The sequence below is a fragment of the Orbicella faveolata genome, unplaced genomic scaffold, assembly GCF_042242905.1.
Source record: "Orbicella faveolata isolate gen_17 unplaced genomic scaffold, um_ofav_v1 contig_2, whole genome shotgun sequence".
Taxonomy (NCBI): domain Eukaryota; kingdom Metazoa; phylum Cnidaria; class Anthozoa; order Scleractinia; family Merulinidae; genus Orbicella; species Orbicella faveolata.
The window spans coordinates 3,777,616-3,805,136 of record NW_028301547.1 but is presented as its reverse complement, the minus strand read 5'-3'; the positions used below and the strand labels follow the sequence as shown (position 1 = coordinate 3,805,136).

The 27,521-nt window shown below is 39.1% G+C and overlaps 2 protein-coding genes and 1 long non-coding RNA gene across 3 annotated transcripts; all 3 read right to left on the bottom strand.

Annotated features, from left to right (window-relative positions):
- Positions 1-8,365: 8,365 nt before the first annotated feature.
- LOC149111644 (uncharacterized) lies at positions 8,366-11,496 on the bottom strand. Its single transcript, XR_016207415.1, has 2 exons — positions 11,360-11,496; positions 8,366-10,333 (listed from the first exon to the last, which is right to left on the bottom strand). It is a non-coding gene; the product is annotated as an uncharacterized LOC149111644 (long non-coding RNA).
- A 4,196-nt stretch (positions 11,497-15,692) lies between these two features.
- On the bottom strand, positions 15,693-16,931 carry LOC149111643 (uncharacterized). The gene is made up of 2 exons (XM_089288845.1): positions 16,850-16,931; positions 15,693-16,130 (listed from the first exon to the last, which is right to left on the bottom strand). The coding sequence occupies exons 1-2, from the start codon at positions 16,868-16,870 to the stop codon at positions 15,693-15,695; spliced, it is 459 nt and encodes a 152-aa protein (XP_089144971.1). The 5' UTR covers positions 16,871-16,931.
- Positions 16,932-24,756: 7,825 nt separating this feature from the next.
- Positions 24,757-26,621, bottom strand: LOC149111642 (uncharacterized). Its single transcript, XM_089290622.1, has 2 exons — positions 26,537-26,621; positions 24,757-25,848 (listed from the first exon to the last, which is right to left on the bottom strand). Exons 1-2 carry the CDS (start codon positions 26,552-26,554, stop codon positions 25,426-25,428), a joined length of 441 nt encoding a protein of 146 aa, XP_089146748.1. The 5' UTR covers positions 26,555-26,621; the 3' UTR covers positions 24,757-25,425.
- Between the last annotated feature and the right edge of the window lie 900 nt (positions 26,622-27,521).

The window sequence follows — 27,521 nt, the reverse complement described above, 5'->3', positions numbered from 1 at the left end:
GAGAAATTCGTAAGTAGACTGTACTTCAGAATTTTGATATCCGTGAACAAAACATCATAAGTCTCATCAACTTCACTGACTGAAAACGGATTCTTTGCCCTCACTTAATGAATACTTCGGTAGCGTGCTAAGCTGTGTTCAGTTCCCATACTGTAATACTTAGTTATTTGGACGAGATAATCTTATGCTGATCGACAAAATCGGCCTGATGTTGTGGCGCTGCATGTGGATACCTTCGACCGTCTAGGGGAAAATTCAATCTTCAATAAGTAGAGCTGTAAAACAAATTATTGCGAAGCGATTTACGTTAGTTCAAATTTTGTAACTTCAGCTTCTATGTAATGAGCGTGTTGATCCTGATGTTACAGATTGCGGTTTTAAACTGACGTGACGACATAATCCTCTCCACGCTTCATATGATTTTCATTCTGACAACACGCGAGCACCGCATTAATTTTGTTTAAGTAATGTACAAACTTGAACTGAATAAACTCAACATTTTTACTGCTTAGAATCTTTTTTAAACTGAGGTTAACTTTTGAGTCGTGTTCTCGAAAGAGCTGGTAGTGTTTGTAAATTTACCGTGTTTGAAGACAACTGATGCATTTATTGTTTATTAACAAAGTTTTATTCAGTTGCTGCTTTTCTTGCGCCACTTATCTGACCTTACTTCGTCAAAGCCTATTAAGATATCATATAATTAGTCCATAGAAAAAACAAAAGTAGGTGGTCTTTATTGAGATATAAACTGATCGTATATATTTATATAAACGGCATGAACGTGACTGCCAAGAAAAGTAGTCTTTTCAACGCTGGTTGACGTATATTTTTAACTCGTATGTTATTGAAAATGTTGTGTTTAATACAACAAGATTGCATCTTTCGTTCTGAAAGCGCGGCCTTAGCACTTCAATCGGACAGCCTTAATTGAACATGAAAACGTGCCTAACAGCGGATGTCCTCCACTGTTGGCCTCCCACGCATACCTCCCTCTGCCTGGTACGATGAAGCCCAAAAACTTCCTTCGTACAGGGCTACGACAGTTCCAAGTTTTCCTTTTTTTAAGCCTGAAAACTAACGTTTGTGTTACATGTTATTTTTGGCAAAAATACCTGGATATGCGCTCTCACGTATCTCATATATTTATTAATTCTAACTGCCTCTTACGGATAAGGGTTAGCCACTTTATTGTTATCGATATTTAACGATGCCAATTTTTATGGTTGAACATGTCAGCTTTCGTAGAACATAGTGTTCGTGTTAAGGAAGTTGTCGTTGCTGGACGATTTCCTTCCGAACAGGAATGAGATTCTTAACCTCTGCTCTCTAACAAATGACGTGATGATCGATACAAGTGGTTTAAGTGGCCGATCGTGTTAGGGAACTTCCTCTGAGGTTAACAGCGTTAGATTGCGCATCAGACCAGACTTATGACACGGGCAAATTGAAAAGTGCAGTTTTCTTGCCAAAAATAATATATAAAACGAACGTTAGTTTTCAGGCTGATAAAAGAAGATCTTGGAACTGTTATGGCCTTCTGCACAGGTACTGTTTCGGCTTGCGTAAGAGGCCGACAGTCGAGGACATCCGGTGTTAGACAAGTTTTCGTGTTTAATTAAGGGTGTCCAATTAGCCTGCGAACAGGCTCCCGCCGAGGATGGAAAAAAAAAATTCGGCGAGCGCGAAACAGAAGAATGAGCGAAGCGATCGGGGTGGGACAGGGTTCACCAGGAGCCCGTTCGCAGGCTACTGTCCAGTTAAAGCTATTAAATTGAGAACAGAACGAAAAATGCAATCTTGTTGTTAAGACAACATTTTCAATAACATACGAGTCAAACATATACGACAACCTGCATTTAAAAGACTGCTTTTCTTCACAGTCACAACTTTCATATAAATAAATACGACCAGCTCATATGTCAACAAAGACAACCTACTCAGTTTTGTTTTCTCTATGGACGTTATAATATGACCTCTCAAAAGGCCGTGACGAGATAAGTGGTGCAAAGAAAACAGCACCTTGATAAAACAGTGTTCATTAACAATTAAAACATATTTTGTCTTCAAACTCTGTTTATTTACAATGGTTACGAGCTCCTTTAAGAAGACGACTCAAAAGCTAGCTTCAGTTTGAAAAATATTCCAAAGATGTCGAGTTTATTTTCCAGTTTGTACATTACAAACAGAAAATTAATTCGGTGCTCGCGTGTTTTTTGAATGAAAATCATATGAAGCGTGAAGAGAATTACGTCATCAGGACAGTTTAGAACTAGAAATCCGATGTAACAAACCATGAACTGATGGCAGTCGTTTCGCAATACCTTCGCAATATTCATTAAAGATTGAATTTTATCCTTGACGGTCGAAAGCATCCACATGCAACGCTACAATATCAAGCCGGTTTTATCGATCAGCATTGATTCTCTCGTACAAATAGCTAAGTATTACGGTATGGGAACTGAACACAGCTTAGGCACGCTACCGAGGTATTCAATAAGTGAGGGCATAGAAGCCGTTTTTTCAGTAAAGTTGACGAGAGTGATGATGTTTTGTTCACCATACTGGAGAACAGTCTACTTAGGAATTTCTCTTCTTTAATAAAGCTGATGACTCTAATTTGAGTCACTGAAATGATTTTTAATGGGCTAACTTTGCAAGTTTAATTTGGGTAAATATACCCATGTGAAACAATAATGAAGCAAAAGGTCCCAAACTCTCGGCAAACTATTGCAAGTGCTTTTTTTCTGAATAAAAACAAGGTTCCAAGTATTAAGTTTTTAGAAACTATCGAACAGTTAGAGTTTCTTTCACAAACGGAAACAGACAAAAAAATAAATAAAAATAAACTGCGGAAAAATGCGTCTCTTGGGAAGTTACTTTGTAATGAACACCGACAAGATGTAAGACAAGGATATTCATTTTGAGAGCAAAGATCAGGCTGGGCGCTGTCACTGGCCCGTAAAACTTCCCTTGTGTTAAAAATAATTTTTACCGCATTTTTGGGACTTGGCGAGTATTAAGTTTTTAGAAACTATCGGACAGTTAGAGTTTCTTTCACAAACGGAAACAGACAAAAAAATAAATAAAATAAACTGCGGAAAAATGCGTCTCTTGGGAAGTTACTTTGTAATGAACACCGACAAGACGTAAGACAAGGATATTCATTTTGAGAGCAAAGATCAGGCTGGGCGCTGTCACTGGCCCGTAAAACTTCCCTTGTGTTAAAAATAATTTTTACCGCATTTTTGGGACTTGGCGAGTATTAAGTTTTTAGAAACTATCGGACAGTTAGAGTTTCTTTCACAAACGGAAACAGACAAAAAAATAAATAAAAATAAACTGCGGAAAAATGCGTCTCTTGGGAAGTTACTTTGTAATGAACACCGACAAGACGTAAGACAAGGATATTCATTTTGAGAGCAAAGATCAGGCTGGGCGCTGTCACTGGCCCGTAAAACTTCCCTTGTGTTAAAAATAATTTTTACCGCATTTTTGGGACTTGGCGAAATTTGAAAGGCTGGTGTTCAGAGAGTATGTAAAAAGGGGATGTTTCCAACGCGTGGTACATTGGCAAACAACTTTGCTCAAAAACCAAAAGCTGACTACCAAGAAGTTTTTACGAAGGACCCGTGTAGTTAACTTGTTGACTATGTCTTGTCATATTAAGGTAAGAGAACTCATTTCTTGTAAACAGTAGATGAATCAGAATTTCAGTCGAAGTCGTAAAAGATCAATTGATGGTTATTTTTCTTCAACTTTCACTGCCCGTTGTTGTGGTGTGTTCTCTAAAAGTCTCTACAGTTCACAGAATTATCGTATCTTCACGGAACGGAACACAACCTTTTCGGATGATCTCCGATCACTAGGCTATGAATTCACTTGAGGGTTACTTTCTAGGGTCTATTAAGTATAGTTCTCTTCAGAGGAGCGTTTCTTGCATGTATTTAGTCAATTCTGAACGATCAAATGTGGAAGTGCTCCTAAGTCAGTTATACAGCTGGACACAAGTCTTATAAAATGTAACAGGCTCATCCATGTAGACCCCGGTTTTGATGCATGCCGCACTTGTCATGAATCAACCTAATCTGATTCAATTAAAAGAAGTCTATTTTGATTTAGAGCGGCTCGGCCGTTCCCCTCACCAAGCGGTAATTCTGATTCTGAAGTGACTTTGAATCATGCAGACTAAGGACGTGTCATCTGCCAAGCCTAATGCATCATTTAATAAAACAAACATACTTAACTTTTTTTGCGATGTTTTTGTTTTAACTGCGTAAGTCCGGCTAATTTATTTCTTCTTCTGAATTAACAAGTACGGGAGAACGTTTTTTTGTTCGGATTGTCCACAACTGGAGTTAGAAACGTTTGTCTTCTAGCGTGAAGTTCAGCTTTTTCCCAAGAGCTCAGACTGAATCGAGTTTCTATCAAAGTTTACGGACACATTGCCCTATCGTTTGATGAACTTTTTTATTTCTTTTTTTTTTGTTTACTTATCGTCTCAATATTGTCATCCGGTCAAAGGAGAATAAGGTCAAATGCAGTCGAGGAAAAACAGTATAGGCACGTGCTGTTTGTTCGGACAATTTTTCGACTTCGAATTTTTACTTTCATGTCAAAGGGAATCGGCCACAGAAAAAAAGAAAAGAAAACGACAAAAAAATAATTAAGGCGATGAGAGGAAGTTTTACAAGGATATACGTTGCGCCAGCCTGTAACTCTCCCACCAAAACCAAAAGGAGACGCCCAACCTCTCCGTCACGATGTGTTTTATTTTAACCTTTAGGTACATTTTTTTCTATTTTTTTTTTCTTTTCTTTTTTTACCGACAGATAGTGACGAGCATCCTACTTTTGTGCCAAATCAGTATCATGACGTCACATCCGGCTGTCAACGAGGATGAACAGAAACAGAACGTCTTCTACCGCTACAATGACTTAAAGCAAGCTAATAGTAGCGTGATCATGGAAGAGAATGCGTTACAGCGTAACGCCGGTTCGAGCGACCGGAGGAACGGCACCTTAAACACCTTCCTGAGTTTGTTGTCTGCGCATGCCCGTATGGTTCGCAGTCCCCGTGATTGCATCAAATCCCATGGTGTCTTTTCATGTATGATAGCGAAATAAATCGCTAATGAAAATAATGGCCGGAGAAAATTCACACGGGGAGACGACTCAACCCACTTAGAGGTGACTTTTCTGTTTCCCCTCGCGCTCGAAGTACTACGAAAACAAGGTGGGCTGCCTCTGATCTGGGAAATTCTTGTTCTGTCTCATGTAGAAATAATAATAATAATAATAATAATAATAATAATAATAATAATAATAATAATAATAATAATAATAATAATAATAATAATCTTTATACAGGAGGCTCCACTCACTAATGTGGTTTTCAGGCAGGTCCTGAAATAAAATGATGGGAATCAAAAAAATTAAATTAAACTAAAATCATTACAGCGTTGATTAAAACCTCTAAAAGCTAAAAAAATATAACTAAAGATACATAAAGTTGAAACATTGAAACTCGTAGTAAAATATAAAAATGCAATTAGTATTTACGGGTAATACAACTATCTAGCTTCATATACCTAATATTTACATTAATGTTTTGCGCAGGACATTCTTAAAGTCTCTTGAAGTAAAACTGAAACTAAGTACAGAGTCAGCTCCTTCCAATAAGGAGCAGCTAATAGCTAGGATATTTTTTTTTGCGAGCCGTGTAGTTGTTCTTAGTAGCCAGGTTGTATGTCTACCAAGCAGCAAATTTTTTTAGGAGGTTTTCATAGTTAGCGCCTTTTTTTATCTGAGAAGTTTTTACTTGTGTCAGCCGAATGCAAAAAATATTGGGGGTCACTGACTTCGTTTCAGAGATAAGCGTGTGGAAAACTACCCTGATTTTGAAAAATTGGCGCGCGTAATTCAGCATGGTCTACTGGGGTTTACAGTTAAAAACATGAAAGGTGAGTCAATGGAGGCAAACAATCTTAGTCATATTTTGTAGAAGTGTGTCTGTTGCGTAAATAATCCCAAATGTTGCCAACGTTTTCACAAAACTTAACCATTCAAGAGGCATTTGAAACCTCCGCACAGGTAAACAAAGTGCTAAAAAGAACGGAATTCGATGGTGTATTTTGCAAAAAATTCAAACTTCTGATCGATAGATTTTCTGCATTTTTTCGCTAAAAGTAGAAAATCGGTAGAGAAAATGATCCATCAAAAGGAAAATAGGGGTCACCGAACGTCCAAGATGGTTGAATCCAGGCAAAGCTATAGCAATGGCCATCTGCCCTATAGCGCGCGCTCGATGAATGACGTGGCGTGTGAATTTGTGTGCGCAGCAAGGATCTGCAGAAATACTTAGCGCGAACGTCCTTAAGACACTTTATCTTTATCCTCCAGTTTGAGTTAAGCTGATACAACTTTGTGAGTTTTCGGCTTCGGCACTTGTCAAAAGACTGTCATAAAACCAAAACCAAAGAAATCACTCTAGTCAATCACAAAGGACACAGACAATAAAATAGACCAATTGACACTTGCATGAGGTAAATACGCTGAGCGCGGGAAAACGAGTACAAGCGAATCGTCATTGGTTTTGGTTGTACTTCTAATTGGATGAAAGGGTGGGGCGAGAGTTTTTAAGCCAATCGTGTAACGTATTAATGCAAAAGCAATTACTCTTCGACACTGAAGTAAAAACCTTTCTGATAAGGTTAAAGGGACACAGTCAGCTGGCGCACATGCGCAATAGATACCATTTCAGAGACGCAATCCATACTGTTTTTACCCAAATATGATAAAAATAATATCATAGGATGAGCAAAAGCACACTCAAAAACAGGTTTTTCAGTAAACGATTGAAATCGAGCAAAACACTGCGAAGATTGAAGCGGATTTCTAGATGTACTTTGATTTCAGGTTGACGTGAACTTTTTTCAAAGTGAGAAAACTAGTGTCCAGGTCAGCGCGTTCCTAAAGCTGACTGTGTCCCTTTAAGCTATAATCCCACGATACATAATTCACAAGAATAGTTAATAAGCATCCTTTCTTAAACTGGGGTCTCATTAAACAAAAGATCAATAAGCACCGGGGGCAGAGTCAAGTCATCTTTATTTAGGCAGGGTAGCTCCATCAGCCATAGGCTGGTATCAAAAGGGGCCCTGCGTAAAATTAAGACTACATGATAAAAAAAAATCAGTATTTCGCTGGGTATTTAAACGAGATGATATGGTCACGATTCTTTCGGTCGTGATCTTGAAGGAAGTTGTCAAAACTTGGTGTTGTATAAGAGCAATAATAGGATAAAGGGAAGACTTCCCACTCGGTCCATCTGTTAGCTTGTGACGCATTCCTCCGCCATGTGACATCACGCATTCCTGCCTCACTTGACGTCACGCATTCCTCAGTCGCGTGACCTTAGTCGCACGGTATCCGGAGTGGAGAAAGAGGAGGATTTGAAAACCCCGATAAATTACATTAATTAAACAAAGCAGCCTAGTTTTGCTCACATCATTTACTAAATAAATACATGTACTTACACCTTTACAATATAATGTTTACTATGTTGACATTTCTCAGTGAATTAGTTTCTTTTAACATAAATATAAATAGCTACTGAACATATTTTTACAATATAAGTTGCCCGGGATAAGTTGATAATAAGCGGGCTTCATAAATGTAAACTATGGCAGTCATTTAATTCTGATCCTGGTCAGAGTCGGCAAATCCACAAGCTTTTGGCGATCAAAACAGAGGAATAAATACCAATTTTCTCTTTGCTCCATAACACAGTCAAAGATACCACTCAGACAGCTTGTTAAAAATGTTGTTCTTTTCTACGCTTATCAGTGCTCTGTGAGGTAGTGTAGCAGAGAGATTGGCGAGCAAATGTAAGTTTTCTTCGTTACTCTTATCGACCCCTTTCTGCGTGTTCATGAATATAAAGTTAACAAAGTTATTTTGCCATTCATGGGTTGCCTTAGTAGTTACAATGCCCTTAAAGGACAACAAACATCACTCAGTGATGATCAGTATGAACCAAGAAGCGCGATGACGTCACGCTGCGCATGAACAGCCCGTAACCACTGGACAGCCTCCCCTTTCACCAAAGATGATCTTAATGTGTTTCTTGCACTTTGGTGGAATATTGTCACGTGATAAACAGGTCACACTTAGTCTTCGGCAGTGAATTTCAGCGAAGCGTCTTCCGAGGCAATGGTTCCACTTAATTCTTTTTCGCTGCACGCAGGCATTTGACCTGCGTTTAAAGTGCCACTGAAACGAAATTTTCGTATGTGAGATTTTTGCTTAGTAATAAAGTTTCAACCTTACTTGGAAACACTGCAGACTTTTTTTTCGCATACGGTAAGCGAAAACTGCTTTTTCAGCCGTTCGAAGTTGGCTGGTTAAGCCCAAAATTGGCGGCCATCTTGGCGCGGCCAAAACTGCCTAGTGACGTCACTGGTTGTATTACTCTCATGCCGCGCTGAAAATTTAGAGTGATTATGGGAGAAGAGAATACTGTTCGAAGCCCCCCCAAAAAACATCTTAATGACATCTCAGAGCTGTAAAGCAGATAATAACAGTAGCCTTAGACATGAAGAGGTCAAGAGTCGATCCTGGGGCTTTTCAGTCCATTTAATTGGATATTTGCAGGATATTTTATGTAAGCAAGCAAACGAGTGGGAGTTGTTAGATCGCAAAATGATCGGGACTCTTGGCGAAATGGCCAGCACTCAATTAAACAATATCTACACTCATAAAGTAAAAAAGACATGAAAACAAGAGAAAGCGGCTTTTGAAAATATTATCCGGAGTTCTGCTGCACGAATCGCAGCAACAACGCTTCGAGTTTTCGAGTCGCTTCGCTTCGAGGAAACCGGACGCTTTGTGAGTTTCACCGCGGACGAGATTGTGTCACAGTGACCTTTAGTCCAGTTGTATCTGCTACATCCTACAAGTTATCACAACAACAACAATTTAGGAAACCCTGTTCTTTTATATGAGGGAGCGAATTTAAACTATAAAGGTAAACTAAGCTGCCATAACCCTACAGGTTTGTTTTTAGGAAACGAGAGAAAGCGTGACAATGTCGGCCCCGAAAGGTCATATATGCAAATTGGTTCAAATTCTGGTTAATAAACCTTCGAAAGGAGTGTAAACTAGTGACGTTTTAACGAATTGCTTTGAACTTGGATACTATTAAATGAAGATCATAGACATAAGTATGTCCTAGAGAACTCAAAGTAATTCATCGGCCGTGAAATATTGCAATTGGGAGATACGTGCCAAAGAGAAGCGAAATTCCCGCTTTGTTTACACTGATACGTATGCGGCGATATGGCAAACCCCGCTGCGGATCACAATTTTCAAAGATACATTTTGTCTACCACAAGAACTCTCACTTATTAGTATCATAAAAAGATGCCCTCTGTGTGCAAAGAAGCACTCGACTCAAAGCTTGTGGACCGTTAATAACTTCGTGATTGTGCGGATGGCTGATGCGCTTGCGGCTTGTAATGCAGTAAAGTTGCCGAGGATATATTCGAACCTTGTTAATAGACCTTAGATCAACGTGAGAATCCAAATTTCAGAACCAGGCTGGAAACAGACGACGAAATATCGTGTTTAGGCTTCAGGACGTGATATAAAAGTTGCCACACTCGTCTTCGAAATATCCAATCGAGTACTCAAGATGTTCGAAAAGTATACTGAGCTGTTCTAATCTGTAGCATTTATTTTGGTGAATCTACACTCTTTGGCACCCTCCAACGTTTATGATGTGTATTTCCTGTCAAGGCTGGACAGAAATTACAAGGTAGAAAACTAGCAGGTATGACAATATGAAGAATAAACTTGCATAAATCAAGTGAAAACAAGAGAGAATCTATAGCGCTTCTCGCGTGAATACAACCAGTGACGTCACAAGGTCCTTAAACTCGGTTCCAGAGCCCGGACACAGTTTTGCTCCAAAAAGTCGATTTCAGTAGCTAAAAAAAACACTTTCCGTTAGGATTTGACAGAAATAAAGTTCACCATTATTTTAAGCACGTTTGAAACTATAAACTGGGCAAATAAAAGAGAGTACGAAAATTTCGTTTCAGTGGCACTTTAAGACGCAGGAGAAATGAATTTAGATTGCTGTCATTCTCAGTGGCAACGTCTTGCAATGATTCAGTAGGCAAAGCGCCGCTGTGAACTTCCTCTAAGTCATTTTCATCCGGGACGTCGGTTAAGACTTCATGAAACGTTGGTCTTCGGGGTAATTGATCGATCTGGACGAACCTTGAAAAAACCGCCGAGAAAACGTAACTCTGTACCAAGACATAAACAGCGAACTGAAAGAAAATAACAGAAGGTCAACGTCAGAATTCCCGACTGTTCTGCAAACATTTTTCAAAATAATTTCGTTTAGACGTATATTTGGTTTTAAGTGATACATCTTAAGGAATGAGCAGATTCTTCAGTGCTACTATCTGTCATGTTTATATTACAAAAAGCCCCAATTAATTAATTAATTAACTAATCAATTATCACAAAAATATTTCTAAAACAGGGTTTTCAGGGGTCACGAGTTCACAGCCGTCTGTAGACAAAGTACCAGTCTCAAATCACTAATTGAGTTTTTACAATTAAGTGTTGACAGGTCGTCGGCCGGTTTCTGCCAACACTGTGTGCCTTATAGGCGCGATTACCAGCCGCTGTTTCGGGAAATGGGCCCGCGCTCACCCACCGAAATAGTTACATCATCCGGCGAAATGTTCTGCGGGATTAAAAAAATATTTATCTTCATAAGAGCAGGTTACGGAATTTCCTGTCATCGTGTACTTATTTTGCCGATTAAACAAAATGCTCTGGTTTTCACTTTCAATTGCATTTAAGGTAGTCCAGCGAAACTATTTTTGAAAAAGATGAGACCCTTAACAACATAGATGGTTTGAAGTGACTAAATCAGCTCTGGGGCCCGTTTGTCGAAAGCCCCAGAAACTTTACGGGTCCGAAAAGCCATTTTTAGTTGGTCGGTATTTAAAGACAGAGAGGTGTATACGCCTGAAACTTCTTGTACCGAATGGAACCTCTGTTTATGTTTATAATATGTGAATAAAACAGCTCTGTAATCATAAGGTTTGAGATTTTTTTACGGCTTTCCGCGTGCGAAAACTTTTCGGGACCGTCGGGAAACGGGTCCCTGATCCGTATTCTCATAGTTTCCTCTCGTTTTCTGTACAAAGTTCTGTGCAAAATTCTGTACAAATTTCTGCACAAACGACAAATGCATCATTGCACATTCTCAAATAAGCCAACTTAACACTCTGATATATCTAAAACCGTGTTAAAATCACCAAAAAAGTAAAGGGACCTACCTTGAAGAAGATGTTTTCCATACTTCTGTCTTCTGAGGTCGAGAAGTTCGGGTTTTCTTCTCTTTGTCAGCTGTGATCTTCACCGTAGTCCATGGCCTTACGAACAGAAGTCAGCGTTTTTATAACGGACTCAAAAGCAGGGCAATTACAACATCGATCTAATTTTAGATTTCTTGTAACTTGTTAATTCCTTTCGCTGCTAACAACGTCCATTTTGGGACTGAAACCGCAAAATGAGTCCTGGAACAGTTCAACACGCTTTTTTCTTAATTTCCTGGTAACACTCGTTTTATTTAGATTTAATTTTAATGATACTGTTGTGCCGTTGAGGAGGTGAAAATTAACTCATATCTGAAAAATCTTGCGATTATACTATCGATTCATTTGTTTACTTAAAAAAAAATTTAAGCACGCTGCACGAACGTGACGCACTTCCGGTGTAACGCTGCAACAACAACAACAACAACAAAAATCATATTGACTGAGTAAGCACAGGGAATTTTTATCGGGAGTTAGACTTATCGAACGTAAAATTACAGGCGGAAAGAAACTAAAGTAGTTGCAGGGAAACTTTTCTTTCGTTTCAATTTGCGAAAGATTCGAGTTTACCAGGGTTCGAGCTATTCGGATTTCACTCGGTTCATGTATATAGACTAACACCCTGAGAATTTTTTTTAATATCAAAGCCACTCGGCGTGACACAAACCAACTGCTAGCGAATTATTTGCTCTTAGTAGAGTGTGCGAAACCATTCCTTAGACTAATGGGGATTTTCTCGTTTTATTTCGTTCATTAATGTTTCACAGTCACGTCTAATATGTGATGCTGTGAATATAAAAATTGATTTATTACTGAAACTCCACTTGTGAATGGAAAAGGGGATTCCTCTAGTTGCGGCGCTCATTACCAATCATGTATGCATGACGTAACACGGAAAATAGTTGTGCTTTCAATTACAGGAAACCGGAAAATGGCATTATTCCAGTATTTTGTTGATTTTTTTTTTACACAAAACGTAAGTGATCTCGGCAGTAGCTCTGGTTCCAGAAAATTTGTTTTCAAATCAACTCGTTTCAAAAAGAATTCTGATCTTTCCCTTCTTATCTTCGCGTTTGAGAAATGTTTACGTTCTCGTCCTGATTAACTAAGCGTTATTCCATGTTCAGTAAAGTTGATATTTTAAAACAAACTCTTGACACTGAAAACATGAGATGAAGGAAAAAAGATGATAACTAAAATGCGAAATGTGAACACGAGATCCCAGCCCCTTGTAGAAATTTCGTTCAAGTGAGGCCCTTTTTCTCTCGTTATGTCTAAACCCTGGCATTTTGGTAAGGTTACGACGTTACGTTACGTTTCCGTACAATGCATCACGGCTATCAATAAACACACACGTCCTTAATTGAGCATTTCCTTTCCATCAAATTCATTTCCTGTACATTTTCTATGAATGCTTAGACGATCTTAAATCAGGTCAGAGTGTAGATCTCATATTCACATTGCCGTTTTTTATTTACGAACTCTTTCTCCTTCCTTTCCGGTGATTAATTGCCTTACTCTAGCGGCTTTTAATTCCTCCCGTTTTTTCTCTGAATGCTTAGAAAACTGAGAGATTAAAGAAAAGGAGCTCATAACTAAAATGAGGGAATGTGAACATGAGATCTTCGCTCTTCTAAGTTCACGGTAACTCTTATTTGGCGTAATTTTCTTGGCCTTGTGCCGAGACAGTTTTCTAATTCATCTAGTGCACTGCGCCTCCGGCCATGACTGCTTTGGTCGAACACTTTTCCTTGAACCCTGGGGGTTCCATTCGAATGCAGTGGGCAGTCCTAGTGATGTTGTTCCTTGGTTCACGGGGAATGAGTCCAATTCACTTCCTTTACCACCTTGATGGTGTCCCATACGCGGCTTTGACAAGTTCTCTGATCTCCCAGAGCTTTCCGCTTGAGATGATGTTTGACGAAACCAGATATTGATGGAGGACCTCAGCTTTTTTAGTCAATGACTTCGTGACTTACATCGTGTCATTTGGGCAGCTAACTATCCAGCAATTTCCAATTGTCTCATACAGGGTTCGCGCGTCTCACTGTCTTGACTAAGTTAATTTAGGATTTTGGAGAGAACAGTTTCATCCGCGAGCCTGCTTCATTCGCGTTCTTCCCATGTGATTATGGTCCAGGTTTCAGAGCTATGCTTTGATCAGTCTCCTGCGATGGAGATCCGGCCGAAGTTTCCACGCGTTTGGTTTCCCAATCCATTTCCCAGGACGTTGGCCTTGGAAGCTTCATAAGAGCTCCTTAACCCTTTGACGCCCAAGTAGCCATATACAGCGACTTACTGGTCGTGCTCTTTGTACGACTTGTGACGTCATCAATTCAAATGTCACCAGATATTATTGATAGGCAGATGGTAGGACTAGGCTAGGCCTTTCCGTACAATGTTCGAAAAACAACGTTGTCAGTTTTGGTGCAAAAGCGGTGGTAAAATGGTCCACTACGCCTATGATTCATTAAGGCTTCTAGGCTTCGCCCATAATTAACATCCAACTTTTCACGGCAGCCAGAAAGAACATGCAACGCAAAAGGTAGCCAGAGCACAAGGGCCGAGAAAGAAAAAGAAAGGAAAGGGGCAACAAACAAAATTGAGAACGGTTAAATGCAAAAAAAAAAAAAAAAAAAAAAAAAAAAATGGTTTATGCGCATGTCCATAATTGTATTATTGCTCAATTTTGTACGTAATCCTCGAAAAATCTCTCCTTTTGGTAACAAAAAAAAGCTTTCTTAGCAAAGCTTAGGCTTATATAACATCACGGCAGCCAAAAAACCTGACTAAACGGTGAAAAACGGTATTTCTTGGCGAAAGTTTGGTATTCAAAGGGTTAACTCAGAGTCAATACCTCAAAAATTATTATCCCAGCTTGTACTCATAGGAAGACATTCTAAAGGCAGTTTCAATAGCCTTCATTGTCCCATTAACTTGTTTGTTTGTCAGGCCAAATTTACAAATCTTTCGACCTCAAATTGAAGACTGAATTTCGAGACGTAATAAAGTTGTTCGACTTCATTAAACACACTGTAAACAGCATGGTACGAAAGGGAGATGCCAGTGAATTGAGGCCTAATCTTTCTATGCAGGCCGATTGCAGAACAATACCCCTCAGATGAGAAAAAAAACACCAAACAACTGTGTAATGACGAACAAAGCGAATTCCTTCCCTTGAAAATCCTCGCTGCAACGGAATAAGACGCTATCCAGATAATGTAGAACATGCCCACAAAATTTCTCTTTAGCCATCCATCTTTAGGCCGGAGTCCATGCTTTTAATAATCACTCCCTGTGAATGTGCGCTATATCTCTGCACATGTCTATTTAAGCCCCCAGCTAGGCCCCATTCCAAAAATTGTAAGCAAGAGAATCTATGAGCCAGAAGACAAATTTTTAAGTAACCATTTCTTTTCTTCAATACAATTTTAATTTCCAAATTCAAGCCTCTGTCATCAGCGTGTCGTAGATAGCTAAATTTTAATATTACATACTTTATCTGTATAAAGTAAATCAAAATAACGTATTTACCTTGCGTCAGAGAATATATTTCTAATTACTGGAATTGATAAACTGCAAAAAATGTTGACAAAAATTGATACGCATCGACTTTATAAATACCTTCATATACGAACAACAAATATATAAATAACAATTTTACTTAACATAGCAATAAGTAGACTTTCCATATTAAAGAAATAAATATTTAATTATTATAATAAATTCGTGTTTGTCGTATGAGTTGCTAAAGAAAAAAAAATTGGTTCTAATTTTTCCCTTTTCCTATGTATCAAAACAGCTTCACAGGTGCAAAACTGTTCATTTGAAAATAAAATCCTACATTTATAAACAATTTTCCAGTGAAGGTTATACCGGTCATACCGGCTTACTTCAACAGAGATAAAAGAGAGTAAGAATATACCTGTTTTTCACTGACATAATGAAATGACAACTGTACACATAAATATATAAATATATTGATATAATATACTGATAGATGCTCAGCTAAGAACAAAACTTATATATTATATGAAAACATGATATATTTACCTGTAAAACCTATACTATACTGGTAAAATACTAAATATATCTTGAGTCCAATAATTTACTTCAATTTTTTTTACAATAGTTCAGGGCATCTGAAAATTACTTCACTATAAACTGAATCCTTCGAGGACTACGTGCATCACACAGTGATGAAAAGTTATAAGCTAATACATAGCGGGAAGGAGTTCCGACTGCCAAGAACAAGATGACGTCACGCAGCGCATGATCATTGGGTAGGATGACGTCACGCCGCGCAGGTGCAGCTCGTAAGTATTTGGCAGTAACCGTTCTTTCCAAGGATGGCATGGTAAGTTTTCTTGCACTTTGGTGGAACATTGTTAGGTGATAAACATGCCACACTAAGTCTTCTGCAGTGAATCTCAGTGAAGTGTCTTCCAAGGCAGTCGTTCCACTTTCGTATTCTTTTTACCTCGCAGGGCCTTGAATGCCTTGAGTGGCGTTTGAGGCGAAAGAGAAAAGCGTCTACACTACCATGGGTCTGAGAAGGAAGTGTAGCAGATGATGCGCTGAAGGGTTTTTCTAACTCACTGTCATCCATCTGGCCTGGTAAAGCCTGACCCTCAATTATCTGGCTTTCTGGCAACTGCTGATTCACTTTAACAGGACTGGAACATACTTCATAAAAAAGCCAGCTTTGTATCAGAAAATAGGCTGCCGTGATCTGCAAGAAAAATCAGCATGGTTTCAGTTTTACGATAGGGACGAAATGATGGTAAATTTGAAACTCGTTGAGAAAAAATGATAAGATATTAATCAAGTATTGCACAAGCGTGGAACAATCGGAAACACTTTTCGTCAAGCGACACATTTCTTTGATTCATATCCTCAGAGCGAATGATTATTAAAATAATTGTATCAACTAATCTATTACTTTTTGAGCTTATCTTTAATCTAAAGCAATTCAGGCCCCTCCCACACTACGCCGGAGAAATTCGAAAACGCAGCTTTATTTCAGTCTATGGTTAGGCCTACCGTCCACACTAATCCGTCACGAAAACGGAGTTTTTCGAAAACGCTCTTCAAACCGGAGGATTTTGAAAACGCGTCTTTCGGTTTCGGGTGAACGGAAATTATTTTGAACACGGAGCTTTTCGAAACAGGTAACATCACGATAATCATATGATTTTCCTGACCGAGTTTTACTCAAACACAAATCCAGAATTACCCGTGATTGTTGCGTTTTCACATTTCTCCGGCTTAGCGTGGACGGAAAACGTTTGATGCGTTTTCAGGGCGAAAGAGCCGTTTTCAAATTTCTTAGGCGTAGTGAGGACGGCACCTCATTGGGCAGCGAAACTGAGCTACCCTTGTCATCTGACAACATGATTTGCTGTAAAAAGAAATCAATGTTGATGAAGACGACTTCCAAGCAACGCTTACCTTTAAGACAGTGTTAAACATAGCTTCCTCTCGTCTCGTTGTTCGTTGCTTTTAACTTCTTCGTTCTTTTCTTCTGAATTCGGGCAGTGCTTGTTGCAGTATGTGTTCTTGCAGAGAATTAAACACTCTTTCTAAGTTTAAAACACATATTTTTAAGCATTTTATGGATCAAGACCGTATCAATCATGTATGTACCGTAAATTAGGTTCAATTTTTTGCTTGTTTGTTTGTTGTTGTTGCTCTTCTTTTTAAATGCTTGTTTTTACATAATCTCCAGAATGGCTGTAATTTTTAATGTAAATGTTTAGTATTTAAAGTACAATTTTATGAACAGCTGTATTTTATATGTAAATGCTGATCGCCAGTTAATACCAGTGATCCAGTGATCACTGATTGGCCTTTCAGGTTAAATAAAGTCTTTTATTTTATTTATTTATTTTAAAAGGATTTTGAATTTGACCTTGTGTCATTTTTATTGCAGCTCGCTGTTTACCTTTTCGTACAGAGTTACGTTTTCTCGGTGGTTCATTCAAGATTCGTTCAAATCCAGCAATCCGCACCACAAACTGCTACGAGCCATGATGTTGCAACTGACTTTCTAGATGAAAACGAATTGGACGAACTCCACGAGACTTCATTGTCAACATCTCTACAAGACGAAGCCAAAAACGGAAACAATCTAAAGTCAGTTGGCCTGCGCTTCAAACGGAGGTCGAGTCCTTGCGTGTTGGGAAAAACAATACGATGGAACGACTGCCTTGGAAGGTACTTTATTGAACTTCACTGCAGATCACAAAGTGTGGTTTGTTTATCGGCTAACAATGTTCCACCAAAGTGCAAGAAAAATTATGGTTCCGTCCTTGGACAGAAAGGTTACTGCCGGATTCTGAACAGCTGCACGTGCGCGGCGTGACTTCGTTCTACTGCACGTTCAGGAACTTTGACTGTGTTCAATGTGTCATCCGTTAACCATCGCTTTGTGATGTTTGTTTTCCTTTAAGGACATTGTAGCTGTAACATTCTCAACGTGAATGGCAAAATGATCTTATTTGCTTTTTCTTTAAATCCTCTTAGCTGGGTATCTTTGATTATGATAACAGGAGATAATGGGCCTTTTCGGCGATGCGGCGGCCACTTTGAATTCTCTTGTCTCAAATAGGTATCATGGGACGCTCTGGGAACAAATTAGTATGTATTTGCCTCCTGAGCATCTCATAATAGCTACTTGAAACAATACTGAATCATAGTTCAAAATGGCCGCCGTATCGCCGAAAAGGTCCATTGATTTGTAAGTTATATTTTATGACTGAAGGCATGTATCATGCCGTTGTAATTTTCCAAGAGGTCTAGAGCTCTTGGTCCTCTTAATAGTGGAGTAACCAGTTTCCTTTGCCTGGATCTGATTAACGTCCGTTTATGTAAATACGTAAAGATCTTTTACGTAACATTTAGTTAAATTTTGTCGTATTTAAACATATTTAATATTTATTGTATCCTGATCAATGAATTGTTGGCAAGGGTTATTCAATAAAGAAATAAATACAGAGTCAAGTGTTCAGTTTTATATTCCTAGAGACACTTTAGTAACGTAAGTTAGTCACGTAACAAAAGTATTCCGTAAAGAGCGGCAACAGTCTGTTTAATTTATTTAGAACAATTGTTGAATGCTTTTACCAGCCTTGCAGATTCCTGGTGATCCTGCAGGTTGAGTCAGAATACAAATGACAAGCCAAAATACACACACTGGAAGAACTCCACTCAACTGTAAAAGTCGATCATTTTTATCCAATGTTTTAACTGTGTTTTGTGTTGCGCACGCGAGGGAGCACTAAAAGTTCTAACCTGTTAAACAGGTTTGCTGTAGCACAAATGCCGTGGGATGTTTGTACTCGTTTCGCGAATTATGAGCGTGAATTCTTCAGAGTGTAGTTGGATAATAAATCTCTGCTTATTACTTTCTAGCCGAATCCAACAGGTAGAGTGGTCTTTACTTGACCCAAAAGTAACACGATTTGATTGATGTGGTTTTGCGTTTAACACTCACACAAAATGGTCTGACCCACAAGGCAAGTACGCAGTTTTTTTTTTTTCTTTTACCGGCCACTGATCTGTAAAAATGTTCATTTTTAAAATAGTAGGCAGTCGTGGGACATGGTCCAGGAGTCGGCGCGAAGGTTGCGAACATTTTCTATGGTGAACGTCTAACTCAGTCCTTTGTTTAAAATAACAACCCAATGTTTGAAATAAGCAGTTATTAATTGGTATAAAATATCTTAATCTGTTACAAATACTTTTGGCCCGTAGAGGCGAGGGCCACCAAAACGCCAAAAGCATGATAATGAAAATTATGCTACCCCAATGTTTTGGATTCGCGAATTTTCCCGTGCATTGTACAGGTTACATAATGGTTGGTTCACTCTAAATTCTTGATAACTGTCCGTATGGGGAAACAGTGAGTTTTGTTTCCCCGATATCCTTAATGGTACTCGAGGCGAATCTGCTAAAACTAAGAATTGGAAACTCACTTTTTGGTACGTCACGTAATCTTTCTTTCTCATTTTCAGGGAGGAAAACGTGACAAACCCATAGAACATCTGTGAAGAAGGCCATACAGAAGTTGACTGGAAACGTAGAGAAAAGGCCTGATTTCTCCTACTCTAGTAAAAGCAAGACATTGAAAAGACTCCAGTGAAATATTAAATGAGTTTTCGAAATGTCTCTGAAAGAAAAAAAATTCAATAGATTGTATGGGGGATCTCAGATGGGCATTTCCGTGAGTCTATTGTACGACTAGCAGTTAGCGTGATTTGATAAATTTAGAAACGGAAAGTACTCGAATATTTTATTGTAATATATATATCGATTAGAAAGTTTCTAATGCCAGCGAATTAAAAGGAAAACATTGAAGTCCGTTTAGCAAGAACTCGTGAGTATCACGCGTAAGGAAAATCTTTTGTTTCGCCAAGTCGGGAAACTCTCGTAAGGTATGTATTTAAAAATAGGAAGACGTCAGTCTGTAGCTATAAGAGCCGTGAGCAGATGGGTTGAAGAGGAATTCAGGTATAATCTGTAAAGGGCAAAAGAGGGAACGAAATCAGTTAATTCCAAGCTGAAAAGAAAGGAAGATGTGCAATCACTTGAAGGTACTTAGAGGCAATCAAGTGTATAGCAATTCAATTGGTAAAGTTAAATCATTTTCACCTATGCGGATTTATGTTAACAAGCGTGGTTTTGTTTGGGTCCGCAATTTTGAGAAGTATTCAAATTGCCTCAGTTTGCTCTGGTTCTTTATGTTGTGGCGAAAAGCTTAAATTAGCTTAAAATTTCAGTCAACTCTACGAGTCTAAAATTAAATTTCCGTTCAGTGAAGTGCTTTACTTGGAGGCCGTATTTTTTCTGCTGTGAGGGTTAGCTTGGAATCCCGCGTTTGCTACTGAAAGCGAGAATTATGCTGACACAAGAAGCCAAACGACAAACGTAATATATTGCAGGCATCTAAAATGTCCTTTCTTAGAAGAGAGTTTTACAGTGTCTGTATTCAGGACAAGAAAACGGACAAAATTACTGATGCTGCGAAGGTGCTTGTGTCGATGACAGATTAATGCTTAAACAAGGGATTTCAGTTCTCTTCTAGACCTTCTAATATCAATCCTCGTTTCTTTGGCCTTGTCGATCAGTCGCGATCAGTCCCTACCTACAATTATACACTTGTTTTAATGTTAGATCTACGAATCTTTTGCGGTGTCAAGAATCTTCGGCATCCTTTTGCGTACATTTGTTTTATGATCGATTTTAATTTTTGCTCATTTCTCTCTTTGTCCTGTAATGGATGTTTTACAGGGGTAGTGAAGTGTTGATCGCTAAATGGTCGGTTAAAATCATATCTTTTACCATTACTATAGCTAGTAAAACGGTGTTTGTGCAGCTGTCATTTTAAAATGAAACTGAAAAAAGGATTCCTCGTCCTCCAACATAGAGAAGTGCTATTGTTTAGAGAGGCTTTCAGAACGTGATCTCGCGTACGATTTATCCTAACAAAGTGATTTATATCTTGTATTAAAGCTATGGGCAGCGCTTTTTCATTGAGGTTAATTGGTGAATTGGTATCGCAAAACTCGTGACTTTGATCGCTAATAGTTCCGTATGGTAACCCTGGGGGAACTCCCAAATGAAAAGGTCGGAAAAGCTTGCCGGAAAATTTGAATTAAGACCCTAAAATCCTAAAGGGAGACCAACCTGGGCGCGGCTAAAAGATACCACGTAAAACGGAATTGGCTTGATTACCAGCCGCTGTTCAGAAAAGGAGCCCGCGCTAGTAGACCGCACTCAGGAGACCTGTGGAACTCGAGCGTAAAAACGGAAATAAGAGCGTTTCTTTTATCATTAATTCTTCGAGTGCACCCTAAAAGATATTTTGACAGCTAAGAATAGTGGCGTTTCGTCATGAACATGCTAAGTGAGACCAGAATTTTTGATAAAAAAACTTAAGCGAGATGTCGAGCAACCCCATCCTTTTCATATGGGAGTTTACCCTCCCTCCCCCCCCCCCCCCGGGGTGGTAACATAAACTGCAGAAATATGAAAAACAAAAGAAAACGACAACAACAAAAAAAGACAACAAGAGAAAAACAACCAACTGGAACGTGACCAAAACATGCTCTCTTTTTCTCTCATTGTAGCTAACAGCGTTTGTCTTGGTCCAAAGCTGGTTGCTCTTGGTAGTTTCTTCAAGATTCGTTGAACGCGACTACAGACAGGCATTGGTGAATGACCTGGGAATAAACCTGTTGAACAAGAACAACACTTCACCAACTATACTGATCCCTGCCGCAGTGCACTGAGTGCTTCTCAGGCCCCAAAGGTACAAACTAAATATGATTTCTCTCCGGTGTTAGCACTCTTGCCTCCATTTGCCGCGCAATCCTTTCGGTCAGCGCCTGATGCTTGGATCTTTAGGAACAACGGTAGTTAAGCGTGTTGGTGATGTGACCTGTACGCATGCGCAAAATGACATCACTAAATATTTTGTTGTTACTGACTGACTGAGAAGGAGGTCCACACTCAAGAGCTGATAGCATGCCTTTCGAGCGTTCAAAGGACAAGGGCGAAGCGCGCTCATAGTTTTCCCCTCTCCTTCACAAAATTATCTCTGCCAAATTCAAGAGAGTATGAACGGTAAGAGTCTCAAGAGAGTTTAAAATCTCTTAACTTAAACATCATTTCATAAATGGAAATGTGATAAAAGACCAAAAGCAAGTTGCGGAAGTACTAGTAGAGCATTTTGCTACGTTAGCAGAAGGAATAGGAGGTGCGGCAGTTGAGCGTAATTCAATGGAAGATTTCAAAGATCACCCTAGTGTTCAAAAGATCCAACGGGAGTACGGAAACTCGACGCAGACAATCGAAATCAAACCTGGTACGCAAGGGCAGGTTCTCGCTGTTCTTGAATCGCTGAACATAAACAAAGCTACTGGCAGTGACGGTATTCCATCTAAAGCCCTGAAAATAGGAGCGCAACAGTTGTCCAAACCACTCACGACCCTTTTCAACTCGTGTCTAAGTAATAGTGTGTGGCCCAGTGCTTGGAAGAAGGGGGACTGGACCCCGGTGTACAAAAAAGAAGACAAGCTTTCTAAAGAGAACTACAGGCCAATTACCATCCTCCCATGTGTAAACAAAGTTCTGGAAAAACTGGTGGGTCAACAGATAGCCGCAGATTTTGACTCCCGCATGTATGAAAACTCGACTGCATATCGTAAACATCACAGTTGTGAAACTACCTTGATTACCCTGGTTGAGGCATGGAAGAAGGCAAGGGACGAGAGTCTTGTTGTGAACATTCTTTCCACTGACATGTCAAAGGCGTTTGACTCCCTGCACCCACCATTGCTGTTGAGTAAGCTTAAAGCATACGGTTTCAAGGCCGGACTTATACAACTCCTGAAAAGCTACCTTAGTGACAGATACAATCGTGTCAAAATGGGCAACCAAGTCAGTTCGTACAGGTTTGTGAACCGAGGCTGTCCCCAGGGCTCTGCCCTGGGGCCGTTACTATGGAACATTTTTCAGAACGACCTCCTCTTGTGCATAGCAACCAGACCATCGATGTACGCTGACGATCACCAAATCTACCACAGTCGTCATGATCTAGTGGAGGTTACTTCCAAGCTTAGTGAAAGTGCGGATCAGGCAAAAATGTGTTACGAGTCCAACTTGCTGGCCGGAAACTTAAAGAAATATCAGACGTTGAACATCGGCTGCGGCAAGACAACTGACTCACGCACTAGTGCAGTGATCTATACTAACAATCAGAAAATTAAGACCGCAGATACTCTTAAACTTTTAGGGGTAACTATTGACTCCAAACTGAATTTTTCGGAACACGTTAGCTCAGCCTGCATAAAGACAAGTCAGAGAATCGGCGTACTAATGCGACTAAGAAATTTAATCCCGACTAAGGCCAAACTTCAGTTATACAAGTCAGCTGTACTACCTTACCTTACTTATTGTCACCTAGTGTGGCACTTCTGCAGAGCTAGCGATGCACGTAAACTTGAACGACTACAGGAAAGGGGCTTGAGGGCCGTTTACAAGGACAAGCATGCTAGCTATACTCAGCTACTGGAGAGAGCCAAGTTGCCAACTCTAGAGAACAGGCGTTTACAAGACATCTGTATTCTCATGTATAAAGTTAAACATAGACTATGTCCTAATAGCATCTGTTACTTATGGGAAGCACTCTCTGCGTTATGTAGGACCCAAATTATGGGGCAAACTGTCTATGGCCGACAGATCAGCCAAGACACTACAGGCTTTTACAAACTATATTCGCAAAAGGGATATAACTCGCATAATGGACACCGGCTGTAAGGGCTGCATCCTATGCTGCACATAATGCCCTTCAAGTCATTTATTTTTTTTTATTGTATTAATATTAGTATTAGTATAGTTTTTCAGCAGTGTCCCCTAATTAGTATGGTGTATTATTTCCAGGCTATAAGGTTTTTGACACTTTAATAAAGTTCTGACTCACTCACTCGCTCACATCAACTAGACATTCGCTTACATCCAGCGAAAACATTATGCTTGGGGTTCCAAGCAGCAAGATACTCGCAACACTTGGAGGAAGAGCATTCTGTTATGCGGTCCCGAAGCTCTGGAACAATTTACCGAGTGGCATATCCAGTCTTGACTCTCTTTCAAGTTTTAAGTGCTATGGTAATCTTAAAACATATCTTTTTAAACAGGCTTTTAATTCATATAATGTGCTATTGTTCACCTTGTAATTTTATCAGTCTTAATTACCTGTATATTTTATTTATTTTTAATCATTTCATCTAATTGTTGAGCGCATTTGATCATGTACGTCATGGAAAATTGCGCTATATAAGTTTTAATTATTATTATTATTGTTATTATTATTAATTAATTATTACCTGTTGGTACGGGTAATCAAATGGTGACCAGTGAAATTAGGCAAATAATAATTTCCTTTGCGTTAAAGCTCGGAAAATAATTTTGACAACACACCAGTGAAATTATTTCCTAATTTCAGGAGTATTTCGTTTAGTTACCTTTTAATATCATGGGTGACATTTCTCGCTAAACGATGCCGTGGCAATTTTTTTTTTTAATTCACATGCATATGAAATATTTTTAAAATTAACGTTGAAATTTCGCGCCAAAATTGAGTATTAATTTGTCACCCATGATATTATCGAGGTTATTCCTTTTTCTCCCCAAAATCTTTTTGCAATGTTTCTTGACAGCTGGCTGACAACCCATGATTTCGTAGGTGGGTTGATCGCGCCACACCAGGATTTCATGTGACGAGCAAGAAAAGACTTGTTTCAGAAGTTATTAGACTCTTATTAGCTATAGACACGTATCAATTAAACCTTGAAACATTTAATTTTCATCAGAAAATATAGCTCTTTATTAACGATAAACTATCAAAAACTCCTTAAAAAAGTTTTGCTGTTTTTAGGTATAACCTGGCTACAAAGAACAACTTAAAACTTGCAAAAACCTGAAAAATATACCTTAGCATTTCATTTCTTCCTCTTAAAAGGAGCTGACTCACTGGAAGATTTTACATGGAAAAGGTAGGAATTTCTCAGACCGAAATATGACTCTTGATTACATGATTAACTATCAAAAACTCCTTAAAAACGTTTTGCTGCGTTTTTGATATACAAATTGGCTACTACGAACCACTACTAACGCGCGCGCGCGCAAAAAAAAATATCGATCCTAGCTATTCACAGCTCCTTATTGGAAGGAGCTGACTCTTTAAAAGTTCCTACATGAGATAGAACAAGAATTTCCCAGACCACATGCAAATCACCCTATTTTCGTAGTCCGTCGAGCGTGAGGCGAAACAGTGAAGTCACTCATTTCTAATACACTCAAAGTGAGTTGAGCCGTCTCCCCGTGTGAATTGCGTACGGCATTTTTTTCAATGGCGATTTAGTTCGCTGTCATACCCAAGACAGTCAAAGAAAAAAAGAGCGGCCGCTTGTGGTCCGTAAATTCCTTCATTAAAATTAATTCACAATCCGCTTTTCAGTATGTTATTATTCGCATTCACAACCTGTGACCAATACTGTAGTTTTTCCGTTATCAATACAGATTGTCCTTATTTCCGCGCATCCGGGGACATCACCACTACCACATGCGAGGCTTGTTCTTTGACAGGAAACTGTAACTATTTGTTCTCCGCCACAATTAAAAACAACATAGGGTGCATTCGAGTCGACGCATGGGTGAGATTTCCGGGCCACTCGCGCACGCGCGGGCAACAAACTCAGGAAGGAGTTTAAGATGCCCTTTCTCTGGTCACTCGAGCTGGCGTTACACTGTAACGCATTCTCCTCCATGATCACGCCACTATTAGCATTGTCACGGTATAAGACGTCCTGTTTCTGTTCCCCCTCGTTGACGAACGGATATGACGCCATGATACTGATTTGGCACAAAAGTAGGATGCTCGCCAATATCTATTTGTAAAAAGACAGAAATAAAACAAAATATTCAGTTAAAGACGCAGAAATAAGTTAGCCGGACTTACGCAGTTAAAACAAAAACATCTTAGACAGGTTAAGTATGTTTGTCATGTTATGCCTCAGGTTTGGCACGTGAAACGTCACGTTCAAAGTCAAAGAAACGTCTGAATCAAAGTCACTTCAGAGTCGAAATTCTCGCTTGGTGAGGGGAACAGCCAAGCCATTCTAAATTGAAATGGCGTTTTTTAATTGAATCAGATTAGGTTTGACCCATGACAAGTTCGGCATGTATCAAAACCGGGGTCTATATAGATGAGCTTGGTACAGTTTATAAGACCTGTGTTCATTTGTATAACTTAGGATGAATTCCACATTTCATCGTTCAAAATTGAAACACATGCAACAAGCGGTCCTCCGGCGAGAACTATACTTAAAGCAACCCTTATTGGCACATTTGAGAATCGGCGAGAAACGGCGCATGCCCAGTGAAAATCATTAAAGAGTTGTGTTCGTGAAGATTCGATAATTTACTGAACTGTACAGACCAGTTTGAAAAACACACCACCACAACGAAACGGCAAAGAAACATATATAATTGAAGAAAAATAACCATCAAGCGACAATTTACGACTTCGACTGAGATCCAGATTCGTCTACGGTTAACAAGAAATGAATGTCTTACCTTAATATGAAAAGACATGGTCAACAATTTAGCTTCGGGTTCTTCTTAAATCTTCTAGCTTGGTAGTTCTTTTGGTTCTTGAGCAAAGTTGTTTGCCAATGTACCAAGCGTTGGAAACATTTTCTTTTTATATACTCTCTGAACACCAGAGCCAAATTCCGCTGAGTCCCAAAAATGCGGCAAAAATTATTTTTAACACAAGGGAAGTTTTACGGTCCAGTGACAGCGCGCAGCCTGACATTTGCTCCTCAAAATGAATATCCTTGTCTTGCCAGTATTCATATTTCATTTGTCGTTATAACGTAACTTCCCTATTGATGCATTTTCCGTTTTTATTTTTATTTTTTGTCTGTTTTCATTTGTGAAAGACATTACCTGTGTAACTGTCGTATAGTATCTCTAAAACTAAATACTTAGAGCCTTGGTTTTGTCCAGAAAAAAGCACTTGCAATAGTTTGCCGAGAGCGTACAGATTCATTTTACTTTTTCGCCCAAATTAAGTAGTCTACGTTACTACTCTACTTCATGTGTCTACACGCACGCTTAATTGCCGAGCGCAAAGAATACGTCTAGCGACAAGTGATTTGTAAAGAATTATCCCGTGAAAAATAAGCTAAGTGACTCAAAACTTGAGTTATCAGCTTCCTTAAAGAAGAGAAATTCGTAAGTAGACTGTACTTCAGAATTTTGATATCCGTGAACAAAACATCATAAGTCTCATCAACTTCACTGACTGAAAACGGATTCTTTGCCCTCACTTAATGAATACTTCGGTAGCGTGCTAAGCTGTGTTCAGTTCCCATACTGTAATACTTAGTTATTTGGACGAAAGAATCTTATGCTGATCGATAAAACCGGCCTGATGTTGTGGCGCTGCATGTGGATACCTTCGACCGTCTAGGGGAAAATTCAATCTTCAATAAGTAGAGCTGTAAAACAAATTATTGCGAAGCGATATACGTTAGTTCAAATTTTGTAACTTCAG